This window comes from Chelonoidis abingdonii, chromosome 2 (assembly GCF_003597395.2).
Source record: "Chelonoidis abingdonii isolate Lonesome George chromosome 2, CheloAbing_2.0, whole genome shotgun sequence".
Classification (NCBI taxonomy): Eukaryota; Metazoa; Chordata; order Testudines; family Testudinidae; genus Chelonoidis; species Chelonoidis abingdonii.
In genome coordinates this window covers 302,498,865-302,514,521 of record NC_133770.1, presented here as the reverse complement: position 1 = coordinate 302,514,521, position 15,657 = coordinate 302,498,865, and the positions used below count along the sequence as shown (strand labels likewise).

Genomic DNA, 15,657 nt, shown 5'->3' with positions numbered 1-15,657 from the left:
GCTGCAGGAGCTGGTTCTTGCAGACACTGTTGAAAACATCCCGCTGCTGATGAAGAGGGTGGCCCCACGTTTCAGGCCCCATGGGTGTGTCACATAGGTGAGAGCTTTGCTCGGCCATTACCCCGGTGCCCATCACCTTGTTACCTCGGCTGCAGGTGGGTGCATGGCGCGAGGAGGATTTAGGGAGGGCACAGTGCCCGCAGCATCCTCATTCCCTTTGGAAAGATGAAGGGCCCGACAAAGTACGACTGATGCCTGAATTCTCTCTTTGCTGCTGCTGCAGCCTCCATTTTAGCTCCTTCTTGGGTCTCTTCTAAAGAGCATGCGGTATTCCTGTACCTCGCTCTCAGCACTCCTGTTCCCATAGCTACTGCCCAGCACCCAGCCTCTGCAGGGCGAGCACCAGCAGCACAGACCCAGATCTGTCACTAGTTACCATACGTCCACTCCCCCGGGAAGTGAGAGCCCCTGTGCAGGCTGCCGAGCACCAAGGAGGGACCAGCCCATGCTCCAGTGATGGAGGAAGAACAGCCCTTCAGGGCACCAGCGTATTAGCTGAGTTTGCTTTCTGCACCTCAGCCATGTCCCAGGAAACCAGGCCGTGGCCCCAGACTCCAATATGCACAAGGTCCTGCAGCCAGAGCGAGGCAGGCAACAGGAAACATTGCAGCAGGGGAAAGATCTGGGTTTCTCCCCACTGCAGAAATCCCCCCCGCCCCATTTTTTTCTCCCATCCTCTGTAGAAGAACCTATATTCTGCAGGCAATACAGCTGAGCTGAGCAGCAGGGATGCGAGCCTAGGACCTTGGCAGAGTGAACTCCGGTCTCCCCAGACGTTGTGCGTGCTCTTGGCCCAGGTACTTAGTCTCCGTGGCTCGGTTCCCAGCTGTCCCATGGGAGAACAGTTCTGCCCTGCCTCCTGAGGTGGGTGAGAATTGGGAGGTTCTCTGCTACTGTAGTGCTGGGATCCATATGAGGATCAGAGAGGGCTGTGGGGGGCAGCTCTTTGGGACGAACCCTGCTCCAGACTCGGGTATAACCATGTTTGGGAGGCCAGGGGAGTGGAAGCAGATGGAGATGGCTGGGGCTCTGCCCTGGAAGGGTTCCGGCAAGGCCAGGGCTGTGGAATCCCTGGGCACAAGAGCGGGAAAGCTGTGAACAGACCATGCAGAGCTGCTGGCTGGTTTCGGATAATCTCCTTTACTGCCCTCCCTGCGGAGAGGGCCTGGGTCCATACTGCATCTTTTACAAACACTTCACGGTATATACAGGTCAGGTTTTAGTGTTTTGCCCCCCAAAAAGAGAGATGCATTTGGCTTGTTAATCAGCCTCTGTTGCCCTGAACAGAAACAAGTGGGAGCCAGGGGAGCCCAGCGTCCCAAGGGGAGGGAGCTGGGACCGGGCGCCCCGGCTCAGGCTGGAATATGTTACACAATTGCCCACGTTAGTACATCATGCAAAAGCAAAAACTGGATAATGAGAATAATATAGTGACAAATGCTGAGGGATAACATGCCTTGATTTCCATGTAGCCAATGAGAGCGGTGGGGGGGGGGAGGAGGAGAAATGGGTTTGGATCCGCACGCGTGAGGGGTCGCTGTTGGACCACGGCACATGCCGTTCTTTGCCCACTGCTGGTGATGAGGGAGGGGAAAGGCCATATAAGTGCAAGGAGTCAGGTGCCCTTGTCTGGGGAACTGGAGCTGAAGGCCCTAGAAGCCAGGGCCAGCCCAAGGGGGGAGCCCCAATGACATCACAAGCCAGGGCTGATCCCCAGGGTGACTTCACGGCTCTTATTGCTGCAGACAGAGGGCGGAGCACCGTTCAGCCCTGGGGGGCTGCTGAGAATGGGAGCGGGCGAGACAGACTGGTGGTCACCGTGCAGTTCCTGCATTAGGCACACATGCTTGCGTGAGCAGGCAGCAACGCTAGCCCAGGCTCTGCGCAGACACCCTCCCCCAGCACTCTGCTGGGCTGCAGTTCTCCAGAGCCCCGGCCTTCAGGACCGGGGACAGAGGATCAGCTCCCAGTGCTGCGCAGGGAAGGACACAGGCGCATGGAGGGGTGCTGCCCCCCACAATCTCTGACCAGGCCCGCTGGACCAGTGCAAAGGGAGGGGGAATCCTCAGTGCTGTCCCACTTCCCCCCAACACTGGGGTACGAGCTCCTCGGCTGCGGGGAGGACAGTTGGAATGGACATCCAGCAACACTACAATAAAGTGAACAAAATAAAGAAAAAGGATGGGATGAGATGGGAGGATTCGTTCATGAGATGACGCCATCAAACAGAGCCAAGCAAGCTGCACAGATTTGCTCACCCAAACCCCATATGTCCACATCTCTCGCCCTCCCCCGGCAAGCTAGTACCCTCTCTCCGTTAGCCCCTTCAGACTACATAAAACACCCCTGACACCGTGAGCCACTGACTGGTAACACGACAGGAGAGCTCACGTCACTGCAGACAACGGGAGCTGCAGGTGCTCAGAACTGATTCAGTGTGGAACTGTAGGTTATTTTACCCCAAGCCCTCCTGAGATCAAAGCAACAGGCACAAGCTAGTTCGCGTGGAACCAGCCCACCTTCAAACTGCTCCAATGCATGTCAACATTCCAGTGCTCTGAAGTCTGGGGAACACAGTTTCCAGCCCTAGATTTGCAGAAGCCCGGGCTCCAAACGCAGAGATTCAAAAGAGGTTGGAGTTACCTGTGTGGAGGAGAACAGCCGAGGAGCTGCTGAGTCCGGGGCTCCCTGGGAACTGATCCAGGACTTGCTAACATCAGAGACCCAGCTAAGGAATTCTCCCAGTGGCAGGGGGACTTCTTTGGTGGGACTGGAAAAAGATGTCTGACAGAGAGAGAGAGCATCATTACGGGTGGGAAAACGTGGGAGAGAAATGAAGAGGGAAAAAAATCAAGGTGAGAAAGGAAAGTAAGAACCGGAGTTTTAACAAAGTCAGCACCTCCATGCTGCTGTGCTGGACTATGACCCCTCCGAGCAAGGCAGACCTTGAAACTTGCTATCAAGCCTCTTGCTTTGGATCCAAGGTTAGACATTCTGCAAGAAGCCCATTTAGCAAAGGGAAGGGGTGTGGCTAGCAGGCTTCCTCCACAGCTGGCATGACTAGATGCCTCCTGAGGTCCCTTCCAACCCTGAGATTCTATGACCTGTGCACAGAAACCTTGCGTGCGTGCACGTGAGCACACAGAGACCAGGGCTGGTTTGTCAAGGCACTGGGCCAGCCCAGGCTGCCAGGCAGGGAGGGAGGTTCTGATAAATACCTGTCAATTCATTAGTCTAATGATTCACTCTAAGAAATCAATCTTGTACAGGGCACTTCCCAGATACACGAGGAGAGACAGACAGACAGACAGACACATGCAGACATCGCCATTGGCTAACAGCAGCACATGGCAATGTAAGATTCCCCCCGTTATTTGGGCCGGACAAGCAAAGCACGATGGAATGCGTCAGAGTGAACAAGCCGGCTGGAGGAGGCGGCGCAGATGCAAAGTAAAACCTCTTGGGGGGTGAAGCTGTGGAGCAGAGGCAGGCAGATCCATCCCCATGGCAGCAGGCTCTGGGAAAGCACAGACACAGCCCCAGCATGCACTTACAGTCTGAGTGCTGAGTCCACAGCGGCTGTGGGGAGGTTCTGGGAGGCAGGCTAAGCAGTGCTTGGGAGGAGGCAGGTAGCAGACAGCAGCCTCCTCCTCCGCCCTGCCAAAGGGCAGCAGAAAGGATCCGGGCAACGGCTCCAGAGCTGGTGTGCAGAGGGACGGTGTGGTCAGTCCACGGTCACAGTCTCTTTTCATGGGAAGAGGGGAGGGCAGCAGGTCTAGGAGCTGGGGACAGTATCCTCTCCTCCTCTGGGGGTGGCATGGCATGAAGCTGGCAGAGTTAATAAAAAAGTCACTAGCTGGTTAGGCTCAAAACTGTCAGCAGGTTCCGCCGGGCTGTGGGAGCGGCTCGATGGTGGCTGCTTTTGGCTACTCTGCAGATGGTACGAACCGAAGCAAGCTCCTGGGTTACTGAGCTGGAGGGGTGTGTTCTCTCTCTCATCGCTAAATATACAAATACTCTCCCAACAATCATATATATTAATATATATTAGTCTTGTCTTTTTGGTTAAACTTTAGGCACTGCTTTGGAAGAACATTGGGGTTTAAAAATAATAATCGGATGATTAGCCAGTAGCTTTACCACATGCAGAGCAGGATAAAGGGGGGGGGGCTGGGTCAGGCAGGGAGGGGACTTTATGCCACTGTCAGCTGAGGCCTCTGCACTTTGGGAAGCTTCCTGTTTGCTTCCCATCCACAGCTCCCGTTGAGGCTGGACAAGGCGAGTGTGAGTTCAGCAGCATCCACGTCGCTTTGGGGACCTGATGTGTATCTGCGTCCATAGCTGGAGGAAGAGTAGGATGAGGAAGAGAAGGTCATGGAGAAGCCGGAGCCAGTGGCATCAATGCTCCCTCGCCTGGAGCCTGATCTAGATCCTGTTCGGGAGCCCGATCTAGAGCCAGAGGTGGAGCCAGAGCCACTGACGTTGTAGGGGCTGTAGTATCCTTTGCTGGACTGGGAGGAAGCTTCCAGCAGGCGCAGGCCTGTTCCCTCCTCTACCATGCTTCTGTCCATTGCATCCTTGTAGGAGATCTTCAGTTTTGTTTTGGGGCAGGTGAGATACTTGGAGTAGGTGTTCACGTCCCGCAGCTTTTGGGCTGTGCGCGTGTCGACTGTGCCTTTCTGCAGTGCGTCATCGAGCGAGACCCGGCCTGGCACGTCAGGCTCAATCAGCCCACCCGTCAGGTATTGTACCTCCAGGAACCGCTGCCCGGCTTCATAGTACAGCCAGCCCTTCTTCAAGGCTTGGGCGGCGGACATTTTCATCTTGGTTCTCGGATCCTCAAAGCCATAGAAGGCCTTCTGAGCGAGGTTGATCCTGTCCACCATGATTTTGTCAACCAGGCCCTTGTTGACTGCATCAGCAACAGAGAATTTCTCCCCAGTACTGAGGTCGATGATGCCTCCAGTGCAGGCCTGGGACTCCAGCAGCCTCTGTCCAGTGATGTTGTCTACGAGATTGCGGTGCATGGCCTCCGTGATGGACACTTTCTCCAGAGTGTCCGTGTCCAGGATCCCGGCAATCGGACCGCTCTCTTCAGCAGGGTCACTCCAGGATGTCAGCTGAGCTCTCGCAGGGGCTGGGCTTACGGGGTAGGAGGAAGAGGACCCAACAGAAGAAGATCTCGATCGGAAGCCACTCACATTTCCAGAGAGCATGTCTGCGAACTCAGTGATGGACAGGGTGCCAGAGCGATACTGGTCCAGGGCAGACTGATCAATCAGGCCCTTTGCAATCGCGTCGTCAATGTCGTACTGTCGCCCGGACCTCCTGTCGATGATCATGGACTTGACCACGCCGTCCGAGGAGGAGATGGTGATCTCTTCCCACTCACACTCTTGCTCGGAGAGCTCCAGGTAAGTCTGGTGGTCAATGAGTCCTTTGCGGTAGGCTTCATAAACTGACATCTCCTTCCCTGTCTCTGGGTCGACGATCACCACTCTGCGCTTGCGGACAGATGACTTGGACGAGGTTTTTCTCTCCCGCTTCTTCTCCTTCAGAGGGAGCAGGCACAGCCCGGTCTCCGGGTCGGTGATGCACCGCTCCATGAGCTGCAGGTAGGTCAGGTTCTCCTCGGTGTTGGGATCAAAGAAGCCCTTGGTGTCGTCACTGGGGTCCAGGAGGATCTCGTTCATTTCCTCATCGAACAGGCCCCGCTTGTAAGCCATCTCCACGGGCAGGCGATGGCTTTCCTCTGGATCGATAATGCCTCCTGTTGCGATCTGGGCCTCTAGCAAACGGATCCCATGATCTTTCAGGATCAGGCCCTTCTTCATGGCCTGGAAGAGGGAGATCAGTTTGCCCGAGTAGGGATCTTTGTAACCGGTCACCGCCCTCTCCGCTGAAAGGAGCTTGTCCTTGAACTCTGGGCCCACTATGCCCATCCGCACCGCCTCCTCCACTGTCAGCTTGAGGCCCTTGATGGGGTCGATCACGTACCCAGTGGCTGCCTGGGCCTCCAGCAGCTCAAAAGCTGTGCCAGGCCGGATGATGCCTTTCTTCATGGCTTGGTACACAGAGAGCCGTTCCTTGGTGGAGTCCACGAAGACACCAGCGATGCAGCTGGTGCCCTCCAGGAACTTCTGCAGGTTTTTGGAGACTTCTTCGATGGAAGTTAAGCCCTCTTGGAGGCGCTGGGCTGTCGCTTCATCCATGACCTGGGAGCGCACCAGCTCCTCCACGCTGATCTGCTTCCTCAGGCCCCGGAAGGTCAGCTTCCTGGTGTCACACAGGGGCAGCAACAGCTGGCCGTTGTTCTCATCCTTCCGGCACCGCTTGAGGAGCTGCAGGTAGCTGAGCTTCTCATCCGTGGAGGGGTCCATGTAGCTCCGGACCTCGCTGGGCTCCGACAGCCTGTCGCAAGTCTCCTTGCTGAAGAAGCCACGCTGATAGGCAACCTCCAAGGGCAAGTGGAACCCCAGGAACGGGTCGATGATGCCACCAGTGGCTAGCTGAGCATCCAGCAGCCGGAGGGCTTCCTCGGCGGGGATCAGATCCTTCTTCATGGCCTGGAAGAGCGAGATCTTCTGCTCACTGTACGGGTCCCTGTAGCCAGTCACAGCTCTCTCTGCGGACAGCAGCCGGTCGTGGATTTCTGGCCCCACCACTCCTTTCCTGACAGCTTCGTCTACTGTCAGCATCTCATTCTTTATGGGGTCAATCATGAAGCCAGTGGCAGCCTGGGCCTCCAGCAGGGAGCGGGCTACCTCAGAGCTGATCAGCCCTTTCTTCAGGGCCTGATAGACACTGAGCTTTTGCTTGGTGGAGGGGATGTAGATGCCAGCTATGCAGCCAGTTCCATACAGGTATTTCCAGATGGTCTCCATCTCCAGGATCTCTTGGATGGTCCTGGAGCCTTGCTTCAGCAGGTTATATATCTCCAGGGAGATGATCCTGGCCTCATAGAGGTCGTCGGCAGTGATCCGGCGCCGGACAAAGTCGTAGGAGGTTAGGTCCTGCTGCCGGATGATCTCTGTCTTCTCGATGATCTCAATGATGATGATGATCATGCGCTCCTTGGTCACCTGGCCGGAGCGGAACTCCTCCATCAGTCGCTTCCGCTGCTCCTCAGGGATGAGGTCTGACTGCATGATCTCCCACAGGGACATGGAGGAACCGGCCATGCTGCCCACGGGGATGCTGACCTGCGTTTCCTCAAATGCTTTCCGGGTCTCTGCCTCCGTGTACACGTGGGTCGTCTCCACCATGGTGGACTTCTCCGGCTGCTTCAGGGGCAGGAGGTACAGGCCGGTCTCGGGGTCCTCTATGCACCTCTCCTTTAGCTGCAGGTAGGTGAGGTTCTCCTGCGTGTTGGGGTCGAAGAAGCCCTTGGTGTCGTCGCTGGGGTCAGAGAGGATCCGGTTCATCTCGTGGTCGAAATAGCCCCGCTTGTACGCCACCTCCACAGGGAGGCGGTGACTGTGCACGGGGTCGATGATGCCGCCGGTGGCCACCTGGGCCTCCAGCAGGCGGATGCCGTGCTCCTTGAGGATCAGCCCCTTCTTCATGGCTTCAAAGAGGGAGATGGTGTTCCCAGAGTAGGGGTCCTTGTACCCAGTGACGGCCTTCTCTGCGGAGAGCAGCTTCTCATGGAGCTCCGGCCCAACGAGACCAGCTTTCACAGCATCGTTGACACACAGTTTTTGGTTCCTTTCGGGGTCGACCATGAACCCACTGGCTGCTTGAGCTTCCATCAGGGTGACAGCGGTGCTTGGCCTCAGCAGGTTTCTCTTCATGGCCTCGTAGAGGTTCAGTTTCTCCTTCGTGTCTTCCATGTAGATGCCAGCGATGCAGTCGCTGCCCCGCAGGAACCTCTTCACAGAGTCCGTCTCAGAGAGGTCTTTCACCGACTTCTTACCTTCCTTGAGCTGCTCGTACTGGGCTTTGCTAAGGACCCTAGACTCCAGCAGCTCGCTAGCAGGCACAGGTGCTCGGAGGCCGCTGAACATCAGCTTCTCCTGCTTCTTGGTCTCCATTTCCTCAATGATGGTGATCATTATCTTGATGATCTTCTCAATGGTGACCTTGCCAGTCTTGTACTGTCGCAGCAGCTCCCTCCTTTGCTCCTCGGTGAAATACTCAGAGTGGATCAGCTCCCAGATCGTCACTGTCCTGCCCTTCAGGCTGCCAGCTGGCACCTCCAGGGTCGCCTTGTCCAAGGACTCCTTCGCCTGGCTGTCAGTGTAGACCTCCTCCTGCTGTGACCGGATGGCCTGGTCTGAGAGGGGCAGCAGGTAGAGGCCGGTCTGCTTGTCCGGTCGGCATCTCTTCTGCAGCTGGGCATAGGTGAGGTTCTCCTGAGTGTTGGGGTCGTAGAAGGCCTTGGTGTCGTCACTGGGAGTGGACAGGGCCTTGTTTGTCTCCTCGTCGAAGTAGCCCCGCTTACAGGCAACCTCGAGCGGCAGATGGTGGCTGTTCACAGGGTCCACTATGCCACCAGTGGCCAGCTGGACGTCCAGCAGGCGGAGCCCGGCATCGCTGGGGATCAGGCCTTTCCTTAGTGCCTGGAACAGGGAGACAGTCTGTCCAGTGTACGGGTCTTTGTAGCCAGTCACAGCCTTCTCTGCAGACAGCAGCTTCTCATGGAACTCTGGCCCGACAATCCCAGCTCTCACTGCCTCGTCCACCGAGAGCTTCTCGTTCCGAACGGGATCGATGATGTACCCCGTGCCTGCCTGGGCTTCCAGCAGTGGCAGGGCAGCCTCTGGCTTCAGCAGGTTTTTCTTCAGGGCGTCATAGAGCGCGAACTTCTGCCCAGTCGACTCCACCAGGACGCCAGCAATGGTGTCGGTGCCCTTCAGATACCTCTTTATGGCGTCTGCATCAGCCACGTCCGTCACAGACTTCTTGCCCTGGTGCAGCTGGTTATAGAGTTCTTTGTCAATGATTTTGCTCTCCAGCAGCTCGGCGGCAGGGACAGCCGCGCGGAGCCCTTCAAAGCACAGCTGGCTCTTCTTCTCACTCTCTTCCATTACGGTGATGACGATCTTGATGATCTTCTCCACGGTGATCTTGCCAGTCTTGTACTGCCGGAGCAGGTCTCGCCTCTGCTCCTCGGTAAAGTATTCCGAGTTGATGATCTCCCAGATGGTCACCGTCTTTCCTTTGAATGTGCCGAAGGGGGCAGACACCGTGGCCTTCTTGAAAACATCTTTGGCCTCTTGATCCGTGTAGGCCAGGTCTCCTCCTTTGGCTGCTCTGTCGGTGAGTGGCAAGAGGAGAAGTCCAGTCTCAGGGTCAGTCACGCATCTCTCCATCAGCTGCAGGTAGGTCAGGTTCTCCTGCGTGTTGGGGTCGAAGAAGCCCTTGGTGTCATCTGTGGGGTCTGACAGGGTCTGGTTCATCTCTTCATCGAAGTAGCCCCGCTTGTAAGCCGCTTCCACGGGCAGGCGGTGGCTGTTCACGGGGTCGATGATGCCGCCGGTGGCGATTTGGGCCTCCAGCAGGCGGATGCCGTGGTCTTGGACAATGAGGTCCTTTGTCATGGCCTGGAAGAGGGAGATCTTGTCTCCAGTGTAGGGGTCTCTGTACCCAGTCACCGCCCTCTCGGCAGACAGCATTTTATTGTGCAGCTCTGGTCCAATTACTCCTTCTTTCACAGCCTCGTTTACAGAGAGCTTCTTGCTTCTCACTGGGTCAATGATGAAGCCAGAGGCAGCTTGTGCTTCCAGGAGGATGAGTGCCGTGCCTGGGCTCAGCAGTTGTTTCTTCATGGCCTTGTAGATGCTCATCTTCTCATTGGTGGGTTTAATGAGCAAGCCGGCGATGCTGCTCCGGCCCTGCAAGTATTTCCTGAGGTCATCCCGCTGCGCAACCTCAGTCACAGTCACCGTCCCTTTCACCAACTTGTCTAAGATCTCTTTGCCCAGGATGCCAGCCTCAACCAGCTTCTCCGCAGACACCTTCTGCCGGATGCCATCAAATGCAAACTCTGGCTCCCCGTTCTGAGCCAGGCCATCCATGGCGTCTCTGCCATTGGGCACCGCTTTGGTCGGAGTCAGCTGGGTAGGCAAAATCACTGCATCTTCGGGAATGTCATCTGTTTGGATCATGATCTCTCGAGTCTGGGCCAGCGCAGCCCTATGCTCCTCTTGTAGCTGTTCCAGTTTCTCCCTTAGCTTCTGGTTTTCCTCTGCAAGGAGTTTCTCTTGCTGCTGCCGCTGCTTTTCCAGCTGCTGCAGCTCCTCCTGCTTACGCTGGACATTTTTCTCCGCCTCTTTCTGCTGCTTCTTTGCATCGTCCAAGGTGGCCTTCAGCTGCTGTTTCTCCTGCTCCATCTGCTTCTGCTGCCGCTCCTGCTCTGCCTTCAGGTTCTCAGCTTTGTTCATCTCATCTTTGAAGAGTTTCTCCAGCTTAGCTTTCTCTTCCTCAATGAACCTCTCTTTCTGAAGCAGGCTATCCTTCTCCGTTAAGAAGCTCTGCTGGAGTATCTGTGTCTCTTGACGGAGCTGCTCCTGCTGAGCCGTCTGTATCTGGAGCAGGGAAACAAAGAAACATCTCAGACCAAAACCCACTTAACCTCAAATAGGGACCACAAACACCTGGTGCGGACCGGGATAACTGTTAGCGTGAGAGCGCTAGCAGGAAAACGCTTGTGGTATAGCAGCAAGTCGTATTACAAGCTAGTACCTTGGGCTTATGTTAGCAGGTACACGGGCCGGCCCCCTGCAGTACATTAGTGTTAACGGGGTGGGGTGGGGTGGGAAGAGGAGGAGGAGTTTGGGCATCACTGCATGCTAGACTGGATTAAAGAAGCAGGAGAGGGACACCATTCTTTTGTTGGGGTCAATAAAGCCAGCCATGCCCCATGATGCATCCCAAGGAGCAGGGTCAATGTCCATAATGGCCAAGGACCTTAGAGTCACCGTCTGTGCCTAGCGCTAAGGGAGTGGACATGCAGTGTCTCCAGGAGAACGGCACAACATGTGCAGGGAGGATGGACTCTACCCAGACCAGTAACAGACAAGCAATCTCTGTTGGGGGCATGAGGCAAAGCTGCTCCAATACACGCCCAGGGTCGATTACAGGTCACACTGCAGCTGGAGCCCTAGCACTGCACACGCATGTGAGCTGTGTGCGTGTGCTCACGGGAACTGCAGGAGCAAGGCTGAGAGTCTGGGTCCGGGGAGCAGAGACTTGGTGCCTTGGGTGAGGTTTTCTAGAGCACTCCAGTTACCCGGGAGCATAAGTCCCCCAAGAGCCGATGGCACTTGTGTTGCTAAACCATGGAGGTGCTTTTGAAAATCCTCCCCTCGTCTGTGCCCATGTCTCCTCTGACACTGCACCCGTAACAACCCTGGGGGCTCGGCTGACACCAGGCTGTGGGCAGCCCAGGTGGGGTATGGAGGGTTGTTGGTTACTAAGGGAACTTATTTAACTGTGGACCCTGGCTGACATTTTGTGGGTGCAGCCAGCTGTCTGAGCAGAGCAGCGCCACGCTGGCTGTCCCAAGGCTGCCGTTCTGCGTGGTGAGGACACTAAGGGGAGGGTGTCCCCCAGCACGAACATGACAGCAAGGGGGGGGACAGGAAAATCAGTACCTCTTCTGATCTCTGCTGCAGCAGCTCTGCCTCCCGCTTCAGCTTCTCCTTCTCCCTCTCCAGCTCAGCGATCGCTCTCTTCAGATTCTCCGCGTCCCTGTCACTCTGCTGCCTCTGGATCTCCAGCGTGTGGACCAGCGTCATCTTCTCTTGGGTGGTCAGCTCCATCTTGTGCAGCTTCTCACTGATCTCCTCCGCCTGCTTCTTGAACCGCTTCGCGTCCTCCTCTGCCTTGGCCTGGGCCATGCTCATCTCCGTCACGTGCAGCTTGAGGCGCTCGGCCTCGGCCATGATCTCCAGCTGCCGCTTGCGCTCAGCCTCCAGGAGTTTCTGGAAGCCCTCAGTCTCCTCAGTCAGGCGCTGCTGCATCTGCTCTTTGTCCTCCTGGAGCTTCTTGGCGTGCTCCTGAGCTAGGTCCTTCTGCCTCTGCAGCATCTCTGCCTCCGCCTTCAGCCGCGTGGCCTCCTGCACTGCCTGCATCTTCTCCTTCAGCATCTTCTCAGCCAGTGCCCGCTGCTGCGCCAGGTCGTCCTCTGCCAGCTTCCGCATGCGGGCAGCCTCCTGTGCCTCCACACTCAGGCGAGCAGCCTCCTCCGCCACGAGCTTCATCTTCTCAGCCTCCTCCACCAGGAACTTCTGGGTGTTGTCCTTGTCCTTCAGGATCAGCACCTTGTTCTCCTCCTCGATCCGGGTCTTCAGTTTGATCAGCTCTTCCATCTGGATCTTCACCTTGAAGAGCTCTTCCTCCACCTGGGCCTTCTGCCTCATGGCGTCCATCACCTCCTCCTTCAGCCGCTGCAGCTCCTCGTCCAGGATACACTTTTGGTGGTCCGTCTCCTCCAGCTGCAGCTTGACCTTGGTCAGCTCCTGCTCCACCTGGGCCTTCTGCCTCAGCGTCTGCTCTGCAAACTTCTTGTGCTTTTCCATGTCGGCGTCAGCCAGCTGCTTTTGCTTCAGAGCCGCCTGCTCAGCTTGGGCCCGCTTAGCCGCCTCCAGCTCAGCCTCCTTCCTGAGCTTCTCAGCATCCTCCTGGGCTCTGGCTTTGGCCTGAGCCTCCTCCTCAGCTCGCTGCTTCAGGCGCTCTGCCTCCTCCACCTGCTGACGGGACAGGGTTGCATCCTGCTCAGCCTTGACACGTGCAAACTCTGCCTCCTCTGCCGCTTTCTTTGCCTTCTCGGCCTCTTCTCTCAGCTTGTCCAGGATGTTCTGTTCCTGGCGCCTCGTCTGCAGCAGCTCCTGCTCCTTCTGCTGCACAGCAGCCAGGTGGGCCTTCTCCTCGGCCTGAATTCTCTTCTGAGCTGCTTCCTGGGCCAGCTGGATCTGCCTTTCTGACTCCTTTTCCGCCAGCTCCTTCTGCCTCTTGGCCTCCTCCACCTTGGCTTTCAGGCGCTCCACCTCGTCCAGGGCCACCTTGCGCTGCCGGGCAGCTTCCTGCTCCGCAGCCAAGATCTTCTTCACCTTCTCCTCAGCCTCCCTGCGGCGGTTCTCCTCCTCCAGGGCCAGCTGCCGCTGCTTCTCAGCCTCCTGCTCGGCCTTCTCCTTACTGCGCTGAATCTCCTCCGCACTGCTCTTGAGCTTGCTCAGCTCCAGCTCCAGGTCTGTCTTGCCCGCTGATGCCTTTTCAAAGTTGATCTTGAGGATGCGGATCTCCTCCTCGATGATGCGCCGCTGCTTCAGTGTATCATCCACGATGCTCTTCTGCCGCTCTAGCTCGGTGTCGGAGGACTTCTTCAGCAGGGTGATCTTCTCCTCAATGTCGTGCTTGTGCTGGGCTGCCTGCTCTTCCAGCAGCTTGCGCTGGTAGGCCTCGTCCTCCGCCAGCCGCCTCAGCCGCTCATTCTCTGCCTCCTTCTCTTTCAGGGCGATCTCTGCTTCTGTCTTCTGCCGGGAGGCCTCACTGATGGCGGCCAGTTTCTCCTTCAGGATCCTCTCTGCCTCGGCTCGCTGTCGGGCCGCCTCCTCCTCGGCCAGTTGCCGCTGCCGCTTGGCCTCCTCTGACAGGGCACGCAGCCGAGCCGCCTCCTCAGCCAGCTCCCGTAGCTTGCTGGCCTCGGCTTCCAGTTTCTGCTTGGACTTCTCGCTGGTGGAACGGGAATCCTCCTCGGCCTTGGCCTTGTTCTGCAAAAGGATCTCCATCTCAGCACGCAGCTTGGCCAGCTCCTCCTCCACCTCCTTCCTCTTATGAATGGCCTCACTGATCTCATTCTTCAGGCGGAAGAGCTCCTCTTCCAGCAGCAGGCGTTGCTGCTCCCGGTTCTCCATCTCCGCCTTCAGTCGGATCAGCTCTTGCTCAGCCGAGAACTTCTGCTGGGCGGTGCCCTCTGCCAGCTTCCTCTGCTTCTCCAGCTCCTCCTCAGCCAGCTCCTTCTGCCGCAGGGCTGACTCCTCCATCTTCGCCCTCTTCCTGGCCTCCCTCTCTGCATCCTCCTTCTGCTTCTCAGCTTCCTCCTGAGCCAGGGTCTTCTTGTGAGCCACCTCCTCTGCCTGCAGCCGGAGGCGCAGGGCCTCGTTCGCCTTCTGCCGCCATTTCTCCAGCTCCTTCTCTGCCTCCTCCCTGGATTTCTCTGCCTCCAGCTGCTTCTTCTTCAGGCGCTCTGCCTCCTCCTGCAGATGAGTGACTGTGATGTGCTCCTGCTTCAGGGACATCTCCAGCTGGGCTGTCTTCTCTGCGAAGGACAGGCGCTTGCTCTGCAGCTCGGTCTCTGCGCTCTTCTGCGCCATTTCCTGAGCCACTTGGATCTGCCGCTCCTTCTCCAGCTCAGCCTGTTTCATCCTCCTCTCTGCCTCCTCCGCCTGCATGCGCAGCTTCTCCAGGTCCTCCATGGCCTTCTGTTTCTCCCGGGCCGCATTCTTCTCTGCCTGTACCTTGCGATTCAGCTCTTCCTCTGCCTCTCGCTTCTTCTGCGTCTCTTCCTTCACTTGCTTGCGCAGGCGCTCGGCCTCCTCCTGGGCCAGCTTCTTCTGCCGCTCAGCCTCCTCCGCCCGGGCCCGCAGCTCCCGCAGTTCAGTCTCCGCACTGGACTTCTGCTTCTCAGAGGTCTCGAGCTGCAGGCGGATGATGTGGATCTCCTCCTCCACCTTCCTGCGGCTGTACTCCACCTCCTCGATCAGCTTGTCCTTGGATTTGATCTGGGTGTCCGAATTCTGCTTCAGCTGCATCAGTTCCTGCTGGATGTTCTGCTTCTGCTGTTCGGCGTCCACAGCCACCACCTCCCTCTTGGAGACCTCCTCGTGCATGCGGCGCTGCAGCTCCAGCGCCTCCTTCTCAGCCTGCGCTTTGGCTTTGGCATGCGCCTCAGCCAGCTGCTTCTGCTTCTCCAGCTGGGCCTCCACCTCCGCCAGCCGCTTCCTCTCCTGCTCCTTCAGCTTCTCCACGGCTTTCTGGAGGGGGAAGAGTGCAGAGAAAACAAAAGGGAGAAGACGAAATCACAAGGAAAACATGGAACCAGCAGCACACACACGTCCAATGAGAGATGGTCCAGGGTAGGGGGTGGGGGATGTGGCATGGGGATGGCCTGGAGCCCCTGGCTCTCCCCGTAACTAGAGGTGGCAATGCTGGCTTCTGGAAGACGTATGGCAGACAGAGAGGGGACACGGCACTGCTATATCTCACTTAGTACAGCTCGGGGAGGCAGGTGACAGACCGTGACACAGCAAGCGGGATGGCTGTGCAGGAAGCAGGGTGACCAATGAAGCAAGAGCAAACAATGGAGCACGAGCAAAGCCCACGGCAAATGAAGACAGGAAGCTAGCAGCTTGCACACCTTCACCATGCCTACTGCGGGACTTTCCCCTGGCAGCCACCAGGGGAGACTTCTGCCTCTGGAGGCCCTAGCCCAAAATCAACAGCTGCAGAAAAGTACAGTTGGCTCAGAGGTGAGTGAGGAACCCAGTCAGGCTGCAGAGCCGGGAGTGCGGGGAGAGAGCGTGGGAGATACGGGCAGCAGAGAGAGAAGGGAGACTGGCAGAGGGCAACAGAGGCACAGAGTAACCCTTTCCT

At 57.3% G+C, this 15,657-nt stretch overlaps 1 protein-coding gene across 1 annotated transcript in view; it reads right to left on the bottom strand.

Moving 5' to 3' along the window:
* Positions 1–1,181: 1,181 nt before the first annotated feature.
* The window catches only part of PLEC (plectin), a 90,481-nt gene continuing 76,005 nt past the window's right edge, over positions 1,182–15,657 (bottom strand). The window contains exons 28-31 of the mRNA XM_075063408.1: positions 11,658–15,038; positions 3,615–10,589; positions 2,704–2,844; positions 1,182–2,209 (exon numbers count right to left, since the gene is read on the bottom strand). Coding sequence (XP_074919509.1) covers positions 4,254–10,589; positions 11,658–15,038 — 9,717 coding nt within the window. The 3' untranslated portion in view covers positions 1,182–2,209; positions 2,704–2,844; positions 3,615–4,253. The remainder of the gene's footprint in view (positions 2,210–2,703; positions 2,845–3,614; positions 10,590–11,657; positions 15,039–15,657) is intronic.